We start from the raw sequence: 24,514 nt of genomic DNA, 5'->3' as shown, positions 1-24,514 counted from the left end.
CCACGCCTTAGTCTGTGCTTATTGGCTGAGACAGTGTCAACTCAGTAATGATTGGCTCCAATTTGCAACTCTCACATGTAGGCGGAGAAAATTAACCGGACAACAGCGTTGCTACGCACGCTAAAAAAAAGACCCTGTACTCTCGCGAGGCTATCTTACATGATCTCATGAACTCTCTGTTGACGTCATTTCCCTTCTCATTAAAGCGGCCTTGAATTTATATTCGTTACAAGCCTTTATTGAGGCACATTTTTGCAAGGAATCAATCATGTTTACAATGCAACTTTTTGTAGTTTTTTAAAGCCACGTTTTTGTATTTCACCAATTTGCTGAAATCTACTAGAAAAAAACTCAAGCAGGCTACATCCAAAATGGTTTTTATTTGAGATACAATTAAACTTATATCTTACTTTGTGGTTATAATTTCAAGATGTCATAGTGTTAAGTATTATACACGTGGATTTCTCTTTATGCAGTACATTATTCAACTTAAGGAAATAATAAGCTTATATAGATAGCGTTATTGTAATATGATCAATAATTTCAATCTTGTTAATAATCAATCTTTTTTTCAGCAGTATTTAATTGATTTCCAATTATTTTAGTGATAACATTGCCATTGTTAATTATCCCTGTAATTGGTTGAAGGACAGAGGTCTTAAAGGGGTGGAGGGGTTTTGCTCTTATCAGTGATGTATTTAGTTTATTTAGATGGGAAAGTGATGACCCCTTGTGTGAGCCATCCGGCTTGATTGAACAGTCTGCTGTTCACTGCATGACTTTGAATCATAATTGGATAGTAAATTGAATACAATTTCAACCGTTTTCATAAATGCCCTAACAAATGCACCCTGTAATATAAATCAGTGATGACACCCCCAAACCACCCCCCCATGGACAATACTCGCACATTTGTACTACATTTCTGTCTGTCCGAACATTCAGTGCAATATTTTATTTTATTTTATTTTTTCTAATTTTATTACATACATATTTATTTATTGTTGTAAAGGGAAAGTTTTAGCGCTGTTAGGCCGGAAGCCAAGCAACAACATTTTGTTGTCAAGACTCACTGTTGTGTTTTTTGTGCGATGACAATAAAAGGAAGTCTAAGTTTAAGTTTTAGTCTAACTTAACATTATTACAACTGCCGAATGTCAGTTCTGACTTAGGAACAAGGAGTGTGTTGGGTTAGGGAAGATTATGAGTAGATGAAGGGGAATGATGTCATAGTGGCTTTTCTTTGGTTATCTGCAACTTGGAGGTGAAATAATCAGGGTGAGGATCTGTTATACAGAAGTGATCTGGTCCAGGAGCTGTTGCTGAGGCTAACAGAATCATTGTCAGTGGCAAGGCAGCCTCTTTGAGTGCAATTCCTTCCCGTCATCTAAATTAACAGACTGTAACTGATTATATCAAGTGTCAACAGTTATTGTGAAGTAGGTAGTAAATGAATCCTTTGGGGAGTCTATGTACAATTACAACAGTCACAATGGCTTCCTTTAATATGAATAAATCTGCACATTAACGCTTAGAGCCCAACTACAATATTTAACTTAAAACTAGACCAAGCATTAAATAAACAGCAAATACAACCGGCTCGACCGTTTAGCCTTCAACACTAAATGATCAGAGATAAACTGAGCTTAATTCAGCACAGTTTTCAAGACTGTCCTTCAGCAGCTTTCACATTAAGTCACCATAACAATCATCGTGTGTGTGTGCGTGCGTGTGAGAGATCAGCGGAGGGCGAGGATCTGCCGGCTCTGGAGCTGACAGGCCTTCTCCACCAGGCCCAGGGTTTGGGCTCGGACTTTGGCTTCCTGTAGCCTCCTTTGGATCTCCTCACGGGAGTTTAGAGCGTGTCTGCTACACGGCTGCTGGTTCTCCTTCCCCTCCCCAGCAAAGTGGACCCTCTTCTTCCCAGGAGAAAGGTCCTCCAGCAGATCTGGGGTCAAACAGGGACGAGTTACATTTTCAGAATTATTAGAAAAGTACTAGAAAGTTTTTTATAGTACTCTTTTTAAGTGGGTGGTACTTTTTTTTAGTACCACCTACTTTTTAGTTAATGATTTATTAATACACATTTAAAAAAAAAAAAAAAAACTTTATTTACATGATATAAATTGATAAATACAGTGTGTGGTTTGCAAACATAAATACATTCAAACACATAGTTCACTTCTTGTCTGTGTTCAGGATGTCCAGATGTCTCAGTCCAGCTCTCATACCTGAGTCTTTGTATGACGGTGCCAGGACCCACTGGTGCTGGAGCAGCTTGTAATTCTTCAATAAACTCTCCGCTCTGAAAATATATTAAGGGTTAAAAAAAAACATCAGATTCAACTATATGAGATCCCTGGATTGTTTCATTCCTCATCCTAGTTTCATTTACCTTACAAGCTTCTCGTTGGATAGTCTTTCACGTACACCGAGTTCCTGCTCTCGTTCTGAAATGACGATTTCATACATTCACATATATGTAAGTATTTTGAAAGCAGGGAACCATCTGGATGCAGCAAACTGAACACACCTGACCATTTCACATGCTCTTCATCAGGTAGCTTCATCTCATCATATCTTACTTACTACTATAATTGGAGAGCGCATGTGTGTACACATATGTGTTCATTCAGAGTTGCAACGATTACCATTCCTCCAAACTACAGGAACATGGCAGAAACATTACATGGCATTTGCAGTTTTAGTTTAGGTTTTATTTGCGATAAACAAATTATGCAAACGATAGAAGTGGGAGATGAGGTGTGAATGGATGGCATCTTCATGAATGATGTTTCAGTTATTAATGACATCATTGACACACTACTGTGGGACTCATGAATGATGTCACAGCATGTCATGTGACAGGACATACAAACGTACAGAAACCCTAGATACAGCATCTCTTTATGAGACAGATACAATACTCAATTTACACTCCGCAGTCATTAGTCCTTCATCTGAAACTAATTTGCACTGGCTTTGGCTCTGGCTGACAATGAGCTGCATTAAGGTTTGTGCCATTTCATCCTCATTAGTCAGGCAACTGTAGAGTTGGTGTGCATGTAAAGTGGAGGTGTGTGTGTGGAGCAGTGGACACTCACGCTCGAGCCTCTCCTCGCGCTCCTTGAGGGCCTTCTCTCTGTCCCGCAGACCCTGTTCCCTGAGTTTGAGCTGTGCAGCAGAGGGAGGGGGCGGTTCAGGGTGCTTGTGTAGCTCAGCAGACCTCCTGACTCTCAGCTGAGCCCTCTTCTGCTCCTCCACAACAACATCAGCCAACAGGCTGCTCTCCAGAATGGACTCCACAGAAGGCCTCAGGTAGTCCTGGAAACAGAGCAACCCAACCCAGCTAATGTTTGTGTCCAGGTGACTGTCTGTCACAGCAGCAGTGTTATAATAATATAATAATGCATTTGAACCTTCAAGTGCAGCATTTTGCTGAGCAGATGATTCAGGTCATCAGAGTATCTGTACGGGATTCTTCTGAATTTCCCCTCTCTGATCCTCTCTGCCAGCTCTTTCTGGTTGTAAGCAGTAAACGGAGGACTACAAAGGAGAAATGCAGCAAATACTGTAGATCAGGTCTGCAGTGGGTGAATCCAAGACAAATGATCTCACACAGAGGAGCCGTAAAACTCACCATAAAGCACAGAGCTCATACAGCAAACAGCCAAGTGACCAAATATCTGACTTCTCATTGTAAGACATCCGGTTCATTTGCTCCTGAAAGAAAAGAGAGTGAGAGGGTCATTCATCCTCAAATCGGAACACAAAAACTGCAGAAAAATATTCTAGCCACTATTCTTTTACCTAAGCCAAGTGAGAAATATTCACTCCGTACATGATGTCATACATTGAGACGTGTACATGTGGTCACTAAGGCAGAAATGTGATTGAGCCATAAAGATGAGACAGAATAACACTATTGTTCACCCTGTATGCATGACTGAGTAGGATAAATGCTTGCAGAGATCGAGATCTGAATCTGCATATTGGAAACATTCCATACAAATCAGTCGGTTGTTTAAGGGAATAGAAATCTGCACAGCTGGGCAGGATGGATGACTCACAGGAGACATGTAGTAAGGCGTTCCAACAAAAGTCTTTGCAAAACTGGTGTCATGGTTAAGGATCCTGGCAAGGCCGAAGTCACCGAGCTTCACATTCTGTTTGACGTCGAGAAAGATGTTGGCTGGTTTGAGGTCTCGATGGAGCACAGTGGCCCTGCCGTCGCTCCGTCTGTGACACTCTTTCAGGGCTAAGGTGAGCTGTGTCATGACTCTCACGATGAACTGCTCCTCCAGATAACGCCTGACATCGGTCAAATACATAGTGAATAGAGAACGTGAAGGATATGTACACATTTATGGAAACATACTGGTACACACTAATTTCGGAACCCAAACCCCACATTTACCCTGCATCCTACTTATCCTATCTACAGTATAGTAGCCAAGTTACACCTTTCCTTGATGCATTTGGTGATGAGGCTGGAGAGATCCCCTCCCTCGCAGTACTCCATCACTATGTACAGCGTAGAGTTACTGCGGTCGATGATGCGGTCGTAGTATCTCACGATGTTTGAGTGCTTTAAGTCCCTCAGCAGGTTGACCTCCGACACCAGCATCTGCTTCTCACTCTCTGCCATGGTGCCATAGTCCAGCTCTTTCCACACGAGGATCTGACCAACACAAAGTGGGTTTCTCTGAACATTCTTAGGGTTTACATTTTACCTTGCACACACAGGTTTCATAAAGAACATTGCTAGTGGTTACAGCAGGTTCCAATCAATTCAATTTTATTTATATTAGGCTTCCACAAGAACCTGTGAGACAAGAGAACACACACACACACACACACACACACACACACACACACACACACACACACACACACTTGTTACTCACCTTGCCATCAGATTTCCGCCTTATTTTTTGGCATCTTCCATAAGAACCAGAGCCTATGGTATACAAAACTTCGTAATCCTCAACACAGGACGGCATAGTGGATTTAACGCAGTCTAGCTATGTTTACGGTAGCATAGACTCGAGAGCTTAAGGCAGCTGCTATTTCTGCTTAAAATCTCTTAGTTCACGACAAAACCAACCTACAAACGCCCCAGTTTACCGTATGCGTATTGCTAGTTTACTCGCTTGTCGCCGATAACAACACAGGAAGCGATTCCTCTCGATTTAAACTGGTGCTTAAATCCTTGATCATGATTGGCCTTCTGGCTACATCTATGGCGACGTCTGATTGGCCAAAAGTGTGAGGTTGCTAAGCGCCTGAATTACCGCGAGAGTAGCGCGGGTAGTTGCGTGTATAGATCGTCGCAGGGTGACGCCAAATCGCACCGTGTAATCAAAGTGTATTGAGAAAGGTTTGGTCACAGCAGAAGCTTAAGTTTTGTTCAGATATATTTGGAGATATTACCGATACCAGTGGCGTGCGGTTAGGTGATGGCAGTGCCCCCTCATCATGAAATGTAAAAAACATAATGATTAAAAATTAATAAAAGAAATAGGCGTTACAGACAAATAGCATTGTGGTTAGCTACAAAAGTCAAGTAGAGAAAGTCAAGTGCACCGCATCAAAACTTCCATCCCTAGCAATAATCTCTACTGAGACAGAGAGATTTTTAAAAGTAAAAGAAGATAAGTGCGTGATAGTGTGAGTGCCGGTGCCGGCGCACTTGCCGGTGTCGGCGCCGTCATACGTCTCTCTGTCGTTTTGCAGTTATACAAAAGCACAATGAAATGCCTTTCCCAGTTGTATAAATTTGTGAATCATTATAGTTGTAGTTCATTATCATGCGTATTCACCATTTTAAATAACACGAGAAATGCTTTATTCTATTTGATTTCAAAGATCACAGAAATTACTTCTACATAACTATTTGGGATCAGTAAAGGTGCTACAGCTGCATGGGCCCAGAAGTAAAGATAGTATAGACAAGCAAAGTGAGTGCAGACTATAAGCGTTCAATGCCCAACAAGAAACAAAAAAAAAAAAAAATGAAAATTTACCAAAAATTAAATTCAGTATACAGTAATATAATGCAAAATAGAAACAGAATACTCAAAAAATGTAGTTGTCATAATGCAGTTGCGGTGATTGGGCTTGATTGGTACTGAGTGGTAGAATCTTTGGTTATCATTTATAAAATCACACAAACATAGTCAAACGGATGAAACAAAGACAAAATGTTTTCCTGAGTTGACATTATTAATGAATTGGTACATTACGTCAATAGTTGAAAGTTTTGGTTAAAACATCTGTTACTGTTACAAGATGTTTCCCTTAACCATGTTTCATGAGCTGAAATCTTTTTTATTCATAGTTGATCTAGTTAAGTCCTTTGGCATGTTTTGTTGTTAATATAAACATGTATATATCTGTAGCCTTTGTCAAATCAAGTCCACAATTTCTATAGCCCAATATCACATACAATGTCTCAAACGGCTATTTGTCATGTACATAGTGCATATTGCCACAGGGTAGCGCCAAAGCAAAGAGTCAATAGCCCTCGGTGATGTTTGGTGAGGCTTGGGTACTATATTAATCTACTACCACGAAATTGAATGAAATAGTTTTTTTTATATGGGAAACTTGAATGTTGGAAAATGCTTCATACATCATTTTGTTGATGTGCCTATTTCCATTTCCCTACTTTACAAAAGTTTTGTTCAATAATTTGAACAAAACTTTATTCATCAAAATAGCCCTCGATGGGAAAAAGGTTCCCCATCCCTGGTTTCTGGAGGAATTTCATGCAAATCATTGCCTATATGAGGGCAAAGCCAGACGATAGGTTTGAGTGAGTTCTTCACCACTGATCTGAGGGCTGCCCAAATTGGTTGAGAGAACTCAGTTGGAAATCCCTATGGCAGGATCTTTATGCAGCAGTTTGAGATCTCAGAAAGTCTTTCAGGTCGGTATTTCAGGCTCTGAGTTACAAGAAATTAAAACATTTGACGTAATAACTATCAAAAATACTCTCGCCGGCTGAAACGAAACAGAACTTTGAGTTACTAGGTGCAAAGAAAATTAAAAGTACGGTGCTTACTTGGAAAGAAATTTAAGTAACTACAAAATTGTGAGCAAGAATAGTAAAAAAAAAAAAAAATAATAATAAAAACTAAAATGCAGACAGAATATAACTAAGGAAAGACTAAAACTAAGGAATCTATCTTGTCTCAGACCAGGGCCTGTCATAGGCTGGGCTGAGGGCCTTTTGGCACCAGACCGTTGAGTTCTTTGTCCTGTTGTACCTTAATTTACCACAGATGCGAAATGCCCTTTGATCGAATCTTGTATATCCAAAATTCACTATTCATGAAATGTTTAAACACATTCAAATGAAGGAAACTAATGAACATGAATACAAACATGTTAAACAAAAGATGTGAAATAAAAGCAACATTCCTTTAAACAATAACTTTGACTTATATCTCTGAATTAATTTCAACATGCATTATTCTATCTGAAAAGGTTAAAACTCTAGTAATTGTCTACTGCACAGGTGGTTCTGCTGCAGCTGGTCCTCCATCTTCCTGTAAGTGTTCTTACCCTGACCGATCTTCCACCTCAGTTCCCTCTGCACAGTTCTCAACTCCTCCCTGTTACCTGACAAAAACGTCCTCTTCTTGTCCTTCAGCAGAGCCTTTATGTCAAGCGTAATGAAAGGTTTGTAGTTGGAGAAGCACCGTAGTGTCTTTCATGGTAAGATGTTCTCCACACAGAAGTTTATAGAGTCTGTAATGCAGCCAGTGAGGCTGTCAATGTCTTCCACATGAGAATCCCTGAGCTCTTCCCACACAGTTGTGTCGAAACAGTCCTTCAGTGCCTCTTCAGCCTTTGCAGACCATTTCTTCACCATGCGTGTAACATACAAGAGGTGTGTACACAGGCAGGAGATGAACCAGGTTCTGGTCAGATCTTCCCAGGGGAGGAAGGGGTGATCAATTACAGTATATGCCTCCTTGGTGTTGGCATCCAGTGTTTTATTGTCTCTGGTGAACAGCATATAACGTACTGGGTGAATGTGGGCAGAGTTGAGGAAAGAAGGTTGATGGATTCATCCTGCTCAAATGAACTCATCAGTCAGGCTCTAAATCATGACACAACTCCAGATAAAAGTAAAGAGATATTAATTGTCAGTAAAAGGTTTAGGAAACATCGTCCATACTAACTACATATGATACTAAAGAATGTTTTACTGCAAATATAACTTTACTTGTGTTGAACTTAACATTACATATATATAGATATCTTTTGGTGGGGTTTTATGAAATTCCAATTTGATTACTTCTACCCCTTTTCTTTCTATGTTATATCGACGGCCAGAGTTCAAAACAATGACTTGAGGTATTGTCTTCACACATTCCTTCCAGATATGTTTCACAACAAGTCACCAGTTTGACCAGCAGAATGATTGCAGACTTTGCAGGCTTTCATGAATGTTAGTCCATTGTCGACATTATGATGGTTGAGCCGGATGTCTTCCTCCTGACTGCTGGCTTGTACACAAAGAAGGTATTCATGGGTTCTTCACTGGATCATCCTGCCCATCAGGTTTCATAAAAAGTGCCTCAGAACCTTTTAAGTAATCATGTTAACTAACTTACATGGACGTGAAATCTAACCCCCATATACATGTGTGGGTTCATTCTAAATGTGGGGGAAATTCTAGTTCTTACGTAAGACAATCGAGAGGACTCAGAAATAAACGGATGAATATATTCATTTCTTTACACTGCAGTGGGTCAGATCTGGTTGCTAGACAGAAAAGACGATGATACAATGCAGACATGGATTCTTATACGGGACAGAGAAACAGGTGGAGTATTTGACAACATGCACAAATGGAAGCCTCAACATCTCTATGTTTATCCACAGAAAGGTGAAGGCGACCCAGACACACATCATATTTTGTATAACCACACTGTAGGATTTGAATCTTCGGAATGCTTAATTAAACACATTAAGAACATAAATGCTTGATGATTGATGATTTAAATGCTACACACACACACAAACAGCATTATTTTCCACAACATTAAGTGGTACAAATGACCTTTGATCTAATTTGGTCTACAAGTGTAAATAAAGTCTCATCTAAACACAAGCCAAATATTTTCTGAGGTGGTACCTGAAACTAAAAAGTTTGAGGTCCCCAACCTTTTTTGCGCCACGGACCGGTTTAATATCAGACAATATTTTCACGGGCCGGCCTTTAAGGTGTGGCGGATATATATAACGAAATAAAATGATACGACCGGCATAAAAACTGGGGTATTTTTTTTAAATAATAATAAACGTGAATCCAATGTGTACTCGCAACTTTATTAGCAGCGTTCTCGTAACATCGCGCCAACAACATAACATGAGTAACATCCTCTCTGCCCCCACCGCTCTCTGGTCGCTATGGTAACGTTTAAACATGCCTTCAAAATAAGATACACCACAAAAACAAATATAAAGTGCATGAAAAATACAACTCACCATAACGCTGAGTCAGTGGGAGCCCTGAGCCTGTTTCTCTGTAACGATGCGGTCCCATCTAGGGCTAATGGGAGACAATGATGTGTTGCTTATGTCCAGTCAACTCCGTAATTTTGTTTTGGTTGCTGTCCCTGCAGAAAACCCCGCCTCACACACATGGGATGTCGGAAATGGCAACAGGATCTCAGGGTATTCTGCCATGATTTCAATCCAGAACACCGGCAGAGTTGTGAATGGCTTCTTAGCAATACGGTTAGCCACCAAGTATGATGCTCTCAGTGCACTCGCACTTGTGGATGTGGTGGCCCTCAGTAATTGCTTATGTCCCTTTGTTCACACTTTTTTTTCCTCAAAACACTCAAAAGGCTTGTCTTTTAATGCAGGGTGGTTGGTCTGCAAGAGGCGAAGCAGTTTTGAAGGCTTCATTGCCTCATTAGAGAGCCGGTTGCCACATATTATGCAGAGCGGGCTTGGTGCGCGGAAATCACCTGTCACGATAAATCCATATTTCAAGTAGGACTCCTGGTATTGTCTGTTAAATGCAGCGTTCTTTTTCTTGGAAGTCGTAGGATCTTCTTCCGTCTCCTCACTGGGCCCTTTCCCCTTCGCAAAGAAACTCTTTTCCAGAGACATTTGTTTTTTACTCATTTTGCTAGCTTGTGGGTTTATTTTTTAGCGGTAACGTAATCATGTGACCGAGGCAAGCGTCATAGACCGATGTAACGGAGAGAATCCGGTCATTTTTCAAAATAAAACATCGTTCAGACTCAGATAATAAATAAAACGGAAATAATGTGAGTTATTTATTTTTTCTGTGCGGCCCTGTACCAAATGACCCACGGACCGGCACTGGTGGGATGATGTCGCCCTCTCACACAGCCATTACACCTGAAGAAGCCTTTGACATGAACGGTGAAATGTCTTCTGTCTGCCATAGATGAACCTTCACAGATAGAAACTTATGCTTTGTCAAAGCAGGGGTCCAGTGAGCGTATTTCCCCCTCCCACACCTACCCACCCATCTAGCTGAGCCCCTGTGTTCAGATACATCTGCTGTCTGCAGACACTCCTGACCCCACAGCTGTGGATGTACCACACTGACATCACGGCTTAAATCACAAAAAAAGTACAGAAGTAGGCAAACACCTGGAGCTCATCTCCAGGTGAGTACTAAGGGAAGCGGACATCTACACTAAAACACACAGCCGTCCAAAGGCCTATGGACCCAGGAAGTGAAGGGTCAATATCTCAAGAATGCTACATCTTCCAAAGAACATCAGTGCTCTGAAGATCATGACATTTTGTTAAAGCAAAAGCTACTTGAACATTTATTACATGATTGTACTTATTTGCATCTACTCTGCATCCATCCACCACTTGATGTGCTGCAGGGTTGCTGAGGCAGCAGGTTCAGCTCAGTAGGTCCAGATGTCCCTTTCCCTGGACATGTCCTCCAGCTCTTCCTGAGGGATCCCAAGGCTTTCCCCTGGCCAGGTGGGATATAAAGAAATCTTTCCAGTGTATTCTGCTTCTGGCCTTTGGTCGTCTGCCTGTGTGACCCAGAGCAGTGGATGAATCGACTCTTACCTGCTTGTTCCTAGAGTTTCACCTCATATATTGCATTTATAAATCAAAACTGTAAGAGAGATGCATTGAATGAGACTGATGTTTGTGGTGTTAAGATATAATACTACATTGCATGATTTATATTGAGTGTATGTGGTATTTAAAAAATAGCAAAACACACAGGTAGGAACTTTATGATGTTTTATTCCAGCAAGTTTTTGTGTTGTAAAATGGCTGTGTAGCTAAGAATTAAAGGAGAAGTACAAAATGGAAAATTACAGACAGTTCTAGTATAATTTGTTTAAATTGCTATTGTGTTTATTTCCTAAAACCACATCTAGGAAAAACATTTTTTCCCTGCCTTCTTTGGAAAGATGGTCAAAAAACTGAAAGGAAAGAGAGATGGCGGTTTATCTGACGACACTCTCACAGTGGATGGGAATGTGAAGGGCCTCAGGATGACACTACGTCTGGGATCACATGGCTTCTCCTCCCCAGGCTGGTAGCCCTTTTTTGCTTTTCACACACAGCTACGACCACAGGAGGGTAGCCACGACTCAAACGCACCTTCATACATCAACTCACAAACCCCAATACCAAAAACGTTGAGACAGTGTGTACATTAAAAATTCAGAAAGCTTTTTGAAATTCTCTTTTACCTATAGTTAAGTTAAACTCTCTTGTATTTGTCCTGTTTTTAATGATCAACTCCATGAAGGCTTGATTATTTGAGCGTATGATCGAGGACAGTTCACCACCCTGCATAAAACTGCATGAGAAAATATGGCAAACACACACAAACACACCTTACAGCATATCAGGAGCAGTTAGGGGTTCAGTCTCTTGCTCAACAACACTTGGATATGAGGAGACCAGAATCAAAGACTGATGCTTCACCATCCAAGTTGCCCCCAAAATGTGCCAACAGGTTAACAACATTTCTCACAGCATGACTGCAAGGGATTTGGAGATTTCAGCATCTTATAGTCCGTAATATCATTAAGTGATTCAGAGAATCTGGGGAAATCTCTGTGCATGAGGTCATAAAAGGTCAAGGCCCAAAACCACCACAGAATGCTTCTGATCTTCTAGCCGGAATGCTTTTGTGATGGATATCACCACATGGGCTCAGGAATACTTTAGAAAACTGTCCTCAGTAAACACAATTTATTGCTCCATCTACAAATGTAAGTTAAGACTGTACAACACAAAGCGGGAGCCATATATCAACAACATCCAGAAACTTCTCTGGGTTGGATCGTACCTGAAATGGACTGATGCACAGAGGAAACGTGTTGTTGTTTTTGGACGGATGTCATGTTCTTCTTGATTGTTACCAACGCATAGTTTAAAAGCCAGCGTCCGTCCTGGTATGGGAGTGTTAGTAACGTGCACATCTGAGACGGCATCGTTCATGCTGAGGAGTATGGGTGCATTTTGGAGCAACATACAATCTAAAATTCAGTGACATTGAAATCTAAATACTAATCAATGAGTAAAAAAATTATCAAAACTTTAGACAAGGAGCAACTTCAGCAGCTACAAACCAAATTTGAGCGTCTATTACTCAAACAATCCATGCAACAGGAGTCACCAGAAGTACAGGAGAGGAAATAATTAATAAAAAGAATAAGTTTATGATTCGGTAGATGCTGCTGTTCCTGAAGATGAAGATGCATATACAGGCACAACACATGTGTTTGTTAGAGCAGAATGAGTCAAATCTGCGTCCCAAACCAGCACACTAGGCTCAGTACATTACTGCACAGCTGGCCCTCAGTGTGCTCAGCTCCCAAGTCATTGCTGAGTGTTGTTAAAAAGAGAAGTGATGTCACACAGAGGTAGACGTGCCTTTGTCCCAACGTTGGTTGTTCGGTGTTGCAGGCAATCAATTTTAGAATACAATAGAGTTGATCAGTCAAGAGATGAATAATCTTTTTGTTCTGTATCCAATTAAGTGGAGGTAAAAAAAGAATTTGCATTTTACACACTGTCTCAACTTCTCATTTATCCTCATCCAACCAGAATGTCTTACATGAAGAATTTGCCTCCAATGTGAAAACTGATACCCTTCATTATGAGCCCAGTTTGAGCTTGATCCACGCAGGCCAGAGTGTTTGTCAAGAGGGAATGCAGGCCAACATCGTGATTTGGGAATGTGGTTTACAGAGACGTCAGGTAAGGCTGAAGCGTCAAAGTTTTCCCCGGGATCCTTAACGCTGCTCCGACTGTTTTCTACAAGTTTGAAAGTGGGCCCCCCCAAGTGCCACTGTGCAAAGAACATGGGAGGCAGGACGTGGACCTACTGAAGCTAGCTGTACTGTCATGAAGCAAACAACCGGTGGACCAAAAGGTTCAGGGTAACACTGAGAAGGGAAGGGAAAATCGTTGCTTTCTTTTTTTATTTTAAAACATTCATTTTTTTTTAAACTAAAATGATCTGAAACATTTACGGACCAAAGGGAATGCTGCAGTCCTTCCCGGGAAACACAGTTCTTGCTCAGCTTCGTTATGTACAAGATTAAACGCACCGTGACAGGAGGACGACGGTTTGTCTTTCAAAATTAAAATCAACTCAAATTTGACCACTTGTGATGAATTGCCGCCAAACTCTGACATCACAGAGCAAAATGACATGAATCATATCTATCAAAAATGACAAAAAAATAGACAACCAGACACGCTCACTTAGGCAGGTTATGCTGTAAATTTACAGTAATGACACCTAGAGTTCTGTAAGCCAAAATCTGTATTTTAGAATGCTGAACATTAGGGTAGCCTTCTATAAAAATCTGTATGTTTTCCTGGTCATTTCCCACCCCAACAACACTAAGCATATGGCTTAAAATATTTGTTAAACTATGTAGTCGGATTGGGAAATATGAGTCTGTCTTCTCAGTCTGGCCTGCTGAGATTCATGAGATAGAGGTCTGCTCTTCTTTGTGTAGCTGCACGTGACTCTGTACGTGTGTGTCCACGTGTGTTACTGTGTGTACAGATGAAGAGCAGAGGGTGAGGAAGGAGTTAGGAATCCAAGTCAAGGGAGTTTCCGGGTGACTGGACTGCAATTCTCACCCTACGTCCTACTGATCTTCTATCTGCAGCTCAGGATGTTTCCAGCTTTTCCTTGCTTGTACCTCAGTCAGACAGGAAGCCATCCTCACTGCAGCCCCGCGTCATAACCAGCGTCCATGTAGGCCTTCAGCAGGGCTGCACATGTAAACACCATCCTAGTTTCTCTGTGAGCTCCGATTGCTGCCATGGCACACAGGCAGACACATAACAAAAGACATCAACATCAAACACCATGGCTGCTGCTGTAGAGATACAAGGTTATAGGAAGAGAACCAGAAGAAATCAAAACATTGACAGCTTCCATTCAGGAATAATTCCTGGAGCAGGGGCAGTATGGATACTTAGTGCAATGACGGCCAGAAGAGAGGCCGGATGTCAGTCTCCAGTGTTGTTTCTCACACAGCCACTTGCTCTGGAAGGAGCCAGCAGGCTCATCAGCAGGTCCAGAGAGGACCATCAAATCTGGCCAGGAAGAATAAGGGCAGACATAATGCTTCTATGCACTCACACACGCACCGTACATACACACTGTAAAACTACTACGGCTAAAGCCCACAGGTGGGTGGGGGGCAGAGAGTCTAGTCCAGAAGAACTTCTGGTGGAGTCCTGAGCCTCGTTCGTTATTTCTGAATAAAAAGTAACGCAAGTCTACGAATATGAGGACGTGTAAACATCGAAACGATGAGTGCGAGAGTATGATTATTCTGCAGGGCTGCTGGAGCGAGTGTGTTGTGTTAGAGTGTGTGCAAGTTACTATAACGGTGAATATGATCGGGTTCATACTGAATGAGTAATCTGTGTACTTCATATGATTTTTTTTCGGGTCAAGTCTTTTCACTTTATGAATGTACATTCATCCATCGCGGGGGCGAGTACGACACCTGGCCAAACACGCTGCCTGATCCTGAGGCTTTTCCAGTGGTCCGACAAAGACTCTCGCCTCATCAGCGCTCTCAAAACAAACAGCAGTAGAGGTACTGTAGGACGCTGTACCACATGTAGCCAGAGGCAAAAGCAAATATCTGGATAATGCACAACCACACGGGGTCAAGGGTCATCTCTCGGGAAGCTGCCTCCTTAAAGCCTTTTAGAGGAGGGAAGACTCCTGTTGAAGGATACAAAAACAAAACTGGTCAACATTTTGCTCTTAGTGGTCTCTGTTAGTCAGTGATGATGGAGTGAGACAGACCTGTGTTGTAAAAGTGGGTCAGCAGCTCCTCTTTCTCCACAAACCTCTGATAGAGCCAGTCAGTCAGGGGCTCGGCCTCCACAGGGACCTCTTTTATAGGATACACCCTGAGGAGAACACAGCGGACGGTACAAACTATTAGCCAAGTCTTGTTCAGCATTCATGTGTGATGCCTCGTTCACTTCATTACAACGACCCCGGGTGCTCGCTCTACCTTCAGCTTGTAATGATGTCATTAGTGGGCAAGCTCGCGTAAGAAGTCTTGTATTTCTTCTGAGGCAGTGTTTGACCTCACAGGCCATGTTTCCCCTGGTTTAGTGCAATTTGAGGTTGTGAATTGAAAAATGCGTAATGGAAAAAACTGTTTGCTCTCTTACTTGGTTTTCTTAAAATACGTAATTTGCAGACGTGTAATCAACCATTATTAACAGCTCTGGTAAGGTTGATGTGATGAAGCGTTGGCTGAGTGATCTTACCAAAAGAAGCACGGATTGAAGGATATAATGAATCATATCCTGAGAGCTGCTAAAATACTTCCAATCCGTCACTTTGTCGACTTCATATGTCACCTATGTTTTGCACGAAACAATCAATGGAAACAGTGCTGCTGCATTGCATTGCATCAGAAGAAGACGCCTCAACACATATATCAACATATGATTTGTTCATAAGCCCAGGAGAGAGCAAATTTATGTTCCCAGGTCATGATCAGAACCAAAACATGGGAAGCTAGCTAACATCAATGTCATAAATTGAAATGAACATTCCAGCTGTGTTCTCTCTGTTGTTCATAAACATTTTCATCACACGACACACACATACTTTTGCCCCTGGTGATTAGTGACACTGGGGCAGGCTTGTCAGTGTGGCACAGGGAGGAGGAGGAGGAGGAGGAGGAGGAGGAGGAGGAGGAGGAGGAGGAGGGACGGAGCCACAATTCATTCCACATGATCTTTCACTAAAATACTGAGAAATAAAATCATCAACCCCCTGTGCAATCGTGGGAAAACAAATAAGAGTTTTAGTTCATGTCCACTTGCTGTTTACATTTCAAAATAACAATTTATATCTGCTACCATGTTTAATTTGCACAAAGACAAAAGAAGAAGCATCTTTGGAAACAGAACGACTCTCTGCTCTCGACGCTCTGGGTGACACTGTGAAAACACTAAGTGTCTTCTAAAAAGGGTCAGGGCGCGAGAGTCCAGCTACAGTGTCGTCTCTAGCCAGCAGGGGTCCCTAGTGGGCTGCAGAGGCACGCAGCTGGCCTCTTCCTGCTCACCTTCAAACAGAGGTTACAGTCTCCTCCCTCTCAAAAGCTTTTTCCTATGCATTCACAGCGGCTCGATACCTCTCTGGATAATGACCACAATAATTGCACTAGCGGTGTGTCTTTGTGGAGGAAGTAGTGATTAAGTATTGATTGCAAAGGTGATCAATATAATGGTGAAGATAAAAAAAAAGGGGGCATTTTGCTTTGATTTTCTCTGTTCTGATTGGCCAGCTGCACAAAGCCTGGTCTGGACTTACAATCACAGCACAGTGAGTCTAGGCACATAACTTCAAAGGCTGCAGATTTGGGGGAGGTGCAGGACGGCACAGAGGTGGACGCAGTTGTCAAACCAGTGTGCAGGATTTCCCCCTTTTTTGTTTCCCCCCCGTGTCTTCCCCCGAATCGACCTCACCACAGCCAATGATGTGTTCTGCGAGTGCCTGTACAGTGGTATGATGTCATCCTGTAAAAACTGTACCAAGAGGTCATCGAACTAGCAACGCTGATGTCATCTGAAACTCTGCGGTTACATTATGTCATTTTAACATAACCTTTTCTGGCTGTGGTCAATTGCTGCCACTCTGTCATCACTTTGTCTTCATTCACAGCCTGATTCTCTTTATGGTTTTAGTTCGCTGTTTGTTCTGTCTTTTCGTTTCTCTCCATTTGTACAAAAATAATCTTCATAGAGAAATGTGTTATACACATGGATCCATCTCTGTGAATAATAAAAACAATCTCCAAACTTAATGCTCACCGTTATGTCAAATGCTTTCTTCCATAAATATATTTACACAAGGGGGAAAAAACTAAATCGCTGATGTGCTGTGATGTGATGTGCTGTGGTAGGAAGCAGAGACATATTCCCACAGAATGAGAGACACAGATGTTGACCAAACACCCTGGGTTTGTTTAATTTCCAGCCTTCTTTTTAATGTCAATTACACAGTAATACTAATAGTACTTACTGTGTGGATGTGGGTCGGTGCTTAATCTGAACACAGAATCTGAACACAGATTAACATTTACGTATCAGTGACGAGTTACTATTACTACTACCTACTTTTATGCCTCTGGTGCCCATGAACCCTCAGTAAGATCCATGGAAAACTGCATTACTACTACATCAAGTTTGTAATAAAATAATAAAGTAATAAAAACACCCCTGAAGCTTGTGAACTGGAGCTAAGGTGCCTGATTAAAAGTGTGATTGGTGGCTAAAGAGCAATGCTTTACTACTGGAGTGTGGATACCAACATTACCAACACACTCCAGAGCAAACTGGACTACACTGCTCTGTAGCTGTGAAGAGTCATAATCGTCACAATTTGGTTTTATTTGTCGTGTTGCTCTAGAGAAATATCACTGAATGAACTAATGACTCAACCAATATAAAAACCCAGAGAACATTTACCCTCGCTTCCTTAAAGCATTTACCGCCTTCTCTGCCTGGATCAGAAACCAATAGTGCAGTAATCCTGGAGAGAGAAAACCGAAGCTCCTTGTCAGGAGGTCTGAGTGTTAAGGCTCTAGGTAGGAAGCTACCACAGCGATTCTCCTCCAGCTAAAATGTTTATTCAGACATCAGGGTATTTACAGAGAAGCCTGAGCACAGCTGAAATTGGAGGAGGTGCTGCAATACCTTTGCGTGTTAGCCCCCATAGCACCACTCAAGTTGAACGGAACAGACACATCAGATTGCACCAACCACATATGGTTGGATTGGAGTTCATCATATCTTATAACAACTTTTTAAATTCAGTTGTGTCTTTAAATGAACAGGTAATATGGGGAGGAGGCAGACATGCAAGTGATTGCTACTACTTAAATAACAAACAACTAAGAATCAACAGCGTTATTTTGGATCGTAGAAACAACTTGCTGGTGTGCAGGTCGCACTGCTCCAAACAATCACCAATCATGCTGCTATGGTTTTGTTTGCAGTACTAAAAATGTATAGACTGCATGGCAGGATCAATATTGTGCTGAGGGTGTGACAGTGTGTGTGTTTGTCGTGCAGTGGCATGTGTAACAGTGTGCAGTGGTGGAGCTGGTGGTGACGAGCTAGCATGGAGCATAAATCATCAAAGCCTGCTTGGCACTGGGCTGCTTGTTCACGTGACTCCCCGTCTCTCTGCTCCCATCGGTGAGGGCAGCGCCACAAAGACACTCATGCTTTCCAAACTATAGAAAATTGTTTAGTCAGCTTGTAAACATTTATTTGCTGTTATGTATCGTTTACCCAATGCTTTTTTACTGAATGTTTGTTTATTTTTCCATTAGTATTGGCTTCTATTCATTAGTTGCTTATATGTCATTGACTTGTTTATAATTTATTGTTCACTAGTTTGGCGCAATAATACATGCTTGTACATGTTTGACCTCAAGGTTGCATAATAATTCAAGTTGTAATTAAATGCCAGACATGATATAAACTAACTGACAAAACAAAATCTAAATGATGGCAGGAAAAATACAGATACAGAAAAAAAGTCCATGTGTGATTGGATTGGAGGCCAGTGAAGGACGCTTGAGGAGGGAGGCTGGAGTGTGTGAGCGTTGCATCCACACACTATGCTTCCCCTACTGCTACGGCTTCCTTCCTCACTCCCTGATACTCAATCCAACAAAGCCGAGCCCTTGCCACCTAGTTTGTTGCTGCGGTGTCTTTGGCAGCTGCTGCTGTTGTATGTCATCGTCGGCACGCGAGTCTGTAATTGGTCATGTGTGTTTGTTTTCCTAAAATGCTGCAGTTGTGTCACACGCTGTTTGATATGTAGACAAGGTCTGGGCGAGCAGTCATCACAATATTTTCTATCCTCTGGCGATAAAACAATTGACCTATACAGTTCCATGCATTCTCTGAACTGCATGCATGCTGTTTGAGGCGGTGGGATAGACAGCTTCAGCTTCTACATTTGCTAGCTACTTTCTTTGTGCATACTTAACAAAACATGATAGTAGTTTAAACCAAAACCGTCTCCGTATCACAGTGTGAGGGCCAGATGCACGTACTGTACATGAAACAGCCACACAAATTGCGTCCCAGTGAGTGTCTTTTTATATTCGCAGTTAGGGTGAAATGGACATCTAATTTACAAAGGTCAACAGCGAATAAGTCCACCTACTATGACAGTTTCAAAGTCGCAGTAGAATGGTAGAATCTGTTGAATATCTCTTAAATATCTTGATATTGGATGGATGTGGGGAACTTGCTGTATACAGTATGTTTGTGCGCCTGCTTTACGGAGGCGGGGAACATTCACGCAGCATTGACCCCCGCTAATTGCGTGACCCTTGGATACATTCAACGGAATACATAATTAAGCGCACTTATAACATCCGTGGCCATTATTGGTGCGATCCCCCTTTAAACACATAAAGGAGAGAAATGCACCATGCAATAAGTCACAGAGCCAAAAATGCAAACTCCATATACAGACAAAACATGCATGATTTTAGAACAAAATGCATCAAATCTGTGCCCCAAACCAGTGAAAGACGCATCAAAAGCTGAATATAAGTAATGCCGTGTAGTGGATTGTGCGTTTGGAGGCTGCAGAGTGAAACATGCTGATTTAGATTTAGTATAAAGGCCCTGTTATATAATGCAAAGTTTACAAGGTTCATACATCTGTTAGTCTCGATAGAAACTGTTTAGTAGCTTTCTATAATGCTCAGTGATCTTTCATGATCATTTGTACTTCGTAAAAAAAAACGTGGGTTATGTAGTGTCATACTGTAAATGTGATTTATGATGGACGATCACAGAAAAATGATCAAAAGTACTATATGACTTCACGTCTCTTTTGCTTCAATTAGTTCACCTTGCTAAATTAACTTGCATGTTATCTGATGATGATCGCAATTCAATTTTCCCCACCAGATTGTGGAGGCAACACAACCACAAACATGAACCCAAGTTGTGGGCAATAAGATTGTGCCAAGGGAGTGAAAACAGCAAACAGTCTTTATTCCAACAATCAGAGAAACTTCAGGTTAGAAGCAGATTGGACAGCTGTTCCATATATTTAAGGTTGACTTGTTTGAAACATTTAGCTTCTGTGTAGCTCTAATTCGGAAGATTTAGATTGTAGGTAGAATGTTCATTAAACTAGCCTGTTTGGAAGGTAGCCAGTCATTGTTTATGTTGCTCTAAAGTTCTCAGTTTGGCTGTGAAAAGAAGCGCCTTGGACACAGTTTAGGGTGAATCAACATCTTAGCAGTGGTGACAAAACACTGTGCCCCCTGATCTGTGCCCCTTTAGTTTAGGTCAAAATCCTCAGCTTTATGAAACTTTGCTCTAAAGCCCTAACAGCCTCTATTGAGAAATAGAGAGCTGTCAACACTGTACAGCCACAGTGGAACAGAACAAGTACTCCAGAAACTCAAGTATACTTCAGTGAGCTTGAATAGCACTTTATTTCATTTGTGCTACATTGCAGCACTGGGGAAAGCCCACTTGCAATGATTTCCTTGTGAAATTTTACTTAAGAGTCATGTGGAGTGTGTGGTTTACTTTGGGATCCCCATTGATCTTTTAAGGGCTCTTGCTTGCAGAACACCCTTATCAGCAATCAGAGGGAAGTTAAGGGAGGGGAGGCGTCTGCTTGTTAATAGTTCCATTTAGTCTAATCGGCTTCCTCTTCGACTTGTGGGGGTCGACTTTCCAGGAAATGCTTTGGTACATAATCACGGACACAACATACTCACCAAAGGAAGAAGAGTAAACTGGGTATTCATATTGAAGCCTATTTTGCAATGCTGATACAAATCACCATAAGACAAAAGCCTAAATAATGTAATCATTTCAACTCAAAAAATTAGTGAAACATACTGCATACATACAAATGTGGAGATGGATACTTAGTCTTGAGCTCCATTAAAATGATTGATCAGGACACCTCAAACATAGATCCATGGTAAACACATCACAGTTTGGTATACTGTACATCCTTTAATGCAATGTGAAAACTGAATTAAATAAAAAGATACAATACAGTAACAAAATGTTTGACACGTCTAAACAAGGATAGTAACCAGCAAGTCTCTAACTCTGCGGTTAGACTGCTGGCTTTGGTTAGTTGCTGTCCCTCTGTTTGTCATACCTTTGTCTTAATTCACACAATATTACACAGCCTGCTTCTCTTTATGGTTTGCGTTTTCTTCTTTTTCTCTATTTTTGCTGTTCTTACCCCCCTGTAATGTAAAACAATAATCTGCATATGGCATTGTGTAACACACATGGAACCATCTAACAGAACTGTGACAATGTGGCTTCCCTATTATCACTCGGAACAGAACCCTATTATTCATCATGACTCCTTATGCATCTAGTCCACATGTGTATCACATTTCCTTGGTCTAATTAATACTTATTTCCTTTTTGTTTCTCCCCCTCTTTTGTGTATAAAAACAATCCAAACAAATGACTCATAGCTGCTTGCTCACTGTCAAGTCAAAGGCTTTCTTCAATAAGAAAATGCCAAAACAATAAAAAAGCAGCACGTAATCAGAGCAACAATATGTCTGATTCATGCTCGGTGACAACTAAACTCATGGGCGCAGCCGACCCAACTACAAATTTACTGACTGTAAAGAAACTCGTATCATAGATGAATGCATGATGATTTAAATTTACCTTTTTTTCCACCAGTAGATGCAACTGTAGGACAAACAGCCCTCTACTTCATGTCATCATATTGGAGTCCAAGAGGATTAATCAGCCATGATTTGGTAAATGCTGCTCTTGCAGCCTCATGCACCCTTATGGAGTATGGCCCATGTGTCCAAGTTCCAAGTTGCGATAGCACCGCTAGCAGACTTTGTTTATGCTTGGTAACACAATTAGTTTCACATAGAGCAGTGGTTCCCAAACTTTTTCTTTCGCGCCCCTCTTTTAAAGATCAGACGTTTTTCGCTAGGCTACATAGCAGAACCACTTAACGTGGTGGTGATTCAAGGATATCACAATCAATCTTAGTCATTTTAGACAGGAATTTTTGATGCTAGAGAGGCCAAATACTGTGTACACAATTACCAAATCTTTATTCATCCACAGAGTGACAGATCTGGTGCAAAGCAACATTAGTGGAGCCATAGCTTGTCAATGTAAAACATTCCTTTTTCTAATCTATGATCTTATGGTAAACACGTTGTTTCGACATCCATTAAATCACACATTTAGATGTTTTTTGCAATATTTAAGTTACTGATTGAGTTACAAACTACGAATCTCTGTTTCAAAAAATTGTACCCACAAAATAACCGCAGCTTTTAAGCTTTCAAGATTTAACAATACTTAATTTGACTATGTATGCTCACTTTAATTTCAGTTTTTTGACAATGAACACATGACACTTACAGTGTGGCTGTGGTTATTTGAGGCTGTATGACGAGAGATGGAGGGTGTGGAAGGTGTAGGGCAAAGGTGGATGACTATGCCTAACGTGGCAGCTTCAACCTCTTATCACTCTACGGGTAAACATCCATAAAACCACAGTCACAAATGAATATAATGTAGAGAAGGTAACATGAACTGATTAGTCACACAGTTGGAAGTGCACATAGTGGTTTATATGGGCGCACGTTTGAAGTCTAGAGTGTCAGTAAAGTTGAACAACATGGCCTGTAAGAGGACTACATGATACCAGCACAGCAGATGTGTACCCCAGCTTCCATGGGCTCTGGATAAAGACACCTCGTAATGTTTAGTTTACAATTGTCAATGAAATGAATATATTTATATGGTTTTAAAGCGGGGATTGCTCCAATACAATTTTCTATGGTGACGTGTGTGCTGTGGGGGAAAATGAATTCATTATCCCATCATATCCCGTTTCACAATGTGCTCATTATACTCGCAGCTAACAAAAGTGTGTGAGACATTTGATGGCTGATTAACAACTAAACCACCAAGAGGGCACTCGGTGTGTGCACAGCTCTAGTAAGATGAAAGTTAACAGCTAATTGGCCAGACCATGATCAGCTTCTCTGGCCCTTTAGATAGATAGATAACAGATAGATGGCTAGTGAGCTGCCTACTTAGTCAGCATTTTAAGTCATCATGTTCACGGACATGGAGGCTGTCCCAATTTATAGAATTCGTACATGAGCTGTATAAAGGCTTACGTACAAATTATATTATTATTATAAAGGCATTTTTGAACATCAGTCTTTTTCGTGGATTAGCATGTTAGCTTGCTGTGTTGCCTCAGCCCATAGTTTCTAATGGGTTGGGCTAGCTAGTGCTAGCACTATTGCTATGTTAACACCAACATGAAAGTACAATAATTTAATTGCAATCAACACGGTTATTCAACTAATCTACCACCATGGTTACTGGCACTTATCTGTCAGTTACTGGCTGGACGGTTATTTGGGTTCGAGTTCTCTTTTCACTTTAAGGGACTAAACCTGCGTTGGAAGCATTCTTTAAAGGGAAGCCCATAAATCCATGAAGGAAGTTTCCATGGTGATGCACAGAGCCTGCTGCTGTACTGAGGGGAAGAGCACTGAGCACCTGGCTCACCTGGAGCCGTAAAGTGGACATGGCAGCCATCAATGGCTCCAACAACATACTGGAAAAACTCTGTGCCCTCTAATTTATATTGATCTATATTTGTATTTCTGTAATGTTATGTGTAATCCTGTTAATTGCCTTGTTCCTGTTTGGCTTGTATGTCAAAGCACGTAAACTATGTTTTTGAAGGTGCTAAAATTTGAAGGTACAAATTTAGTTATCAATTATAGAGTAAAACGTCCTACTTAAACTGAGGTGAATATCAGTGGTTTCGTCTTTATAAAGTCTTATTTTAGATGATATGTTGTCAAAGATACCAAATTTAGGATGATGCATTCTAGGGAAATCTGGACAGATCTCAAACAAACTGACTTGTATGGAAATT

General features: G+C 41.2%; 2 protein-coding genes across 3 annotated transcripts in view; both read right to left on the bottom strand.

Moving 5' to 3' along the window:
* Positions 1 to 581: 581 nt before the first annotated feature.
* Positions 582 to 10,339, bottom strand: nek2 (NIMA-related kinase 2). 2 transcript variants are annotated; one of them, XM_076168042.1, is made up of 9 exons: positions 9,505 to 10,339; positions 4,464 to 4,681; positions 4,071 to 4,311; positions 3,641 to 3,723; positions 3,420 to 3,546; positions 3,105 to 3,324; positions 2,396 to 2,450; positions 2,232 to 2,305; positions 582 to 1,948 (listed from the first exon to the last, which is right to left on the bottom strand). In XM_076168042.1, exons 1-9 carry the CDS (start codon positions 9,505 to 9,507, stop codon positions 1,740 to 1,742), a joined length of 1,230 nt encoding a protein of 409 aa, XP_076024157.1. In that variant the 5' UTR covers positions 9,508 to 10,339; the 3' UTR covers positions 582 to 1,739. The 2 variants fall into 2 exon arrangements, with proteins under 2 accessions (XP_076024157.1, XP_076024156.1); XM_076168041.1 differs by lacking the exon at positions 9,505 to 10,339 and adding an exon at positions 4,908 to 5,163.
* A 1,440-nt stretch (positions 10,340 to 11,779) lies between these two features.
* Positions 11,780 to 24,514, bottom strand: part of lpgat1 (lysophosphatidylglycerol acyltransferase 1) — a 43,097-nt gene continuing 30,362 nt past the window's right edge. Inside the window, exons 7-8 of the mRNA XM_076168043.1 lie at positions 15,335 to 15,441; positions 11,780 to 15,250 (exon numbers count right to left, since the gene is read on the bottom strand). Of these exons, the coding sequence (XP_076024158.1) occupies positions 15,099 to 15,250; positions 15,335 to 15,441 (259 nt within the window). The 3' untranslated portion in view covers positions 11,780 to 15,098. The remainder of the gene's footprint in view (positions 15,251 to 15,334; positions 15,442 to 24,514) is intronic.

The sequence above is a fragment of the Genypterus blacodes genome, unplaced genomic scaffold (genome assembly GCF_046128005.1).
Source record: "Genypterus blacodes isolate CSIRO-AG114 ecotype Tasmania unplaced genomic scaffold, CSIRO-AGI_Gbla_v1 ptg000185l_1, whole genome shotgun sequence".
NCBI lineage: Eukaryota > Metazoa > Chordata > Actinopteri > Ophidiiformes > Ophidiidae > Genypterus > Genypterus blacodes.
The sequence above is the reverse complement of the archived record's forward strand: the minus strand, read 5'-3'. Positions and strand labels throughout refer to the sequence as shown.

Bases quoted from the DNA above. Each gene is read 5' to 3' on its own strand.
- nek2 (XM_076168041.1), bottom strand. From the start codon at position 5,003: ATGCCGTCCTGTGTTGAGGATTACGAAGTTTTGTATACCATAGGCTCT. The intron at 3,547-3,640 runs GTGAGTTTTACG...TCTCCTTTGTAG, and splicing joins TATGAGCTCTGTGCTTTATG to TCCTCCGTTTACTGCTTACA. The intron at 2,451-3,104 runs GTGAGTGTCCAC...TCGTCATTTCAG, and splicing joins GCGCGAGGAGAGGCTCGAGC to AACGAGAGCAGGAACTCGGT.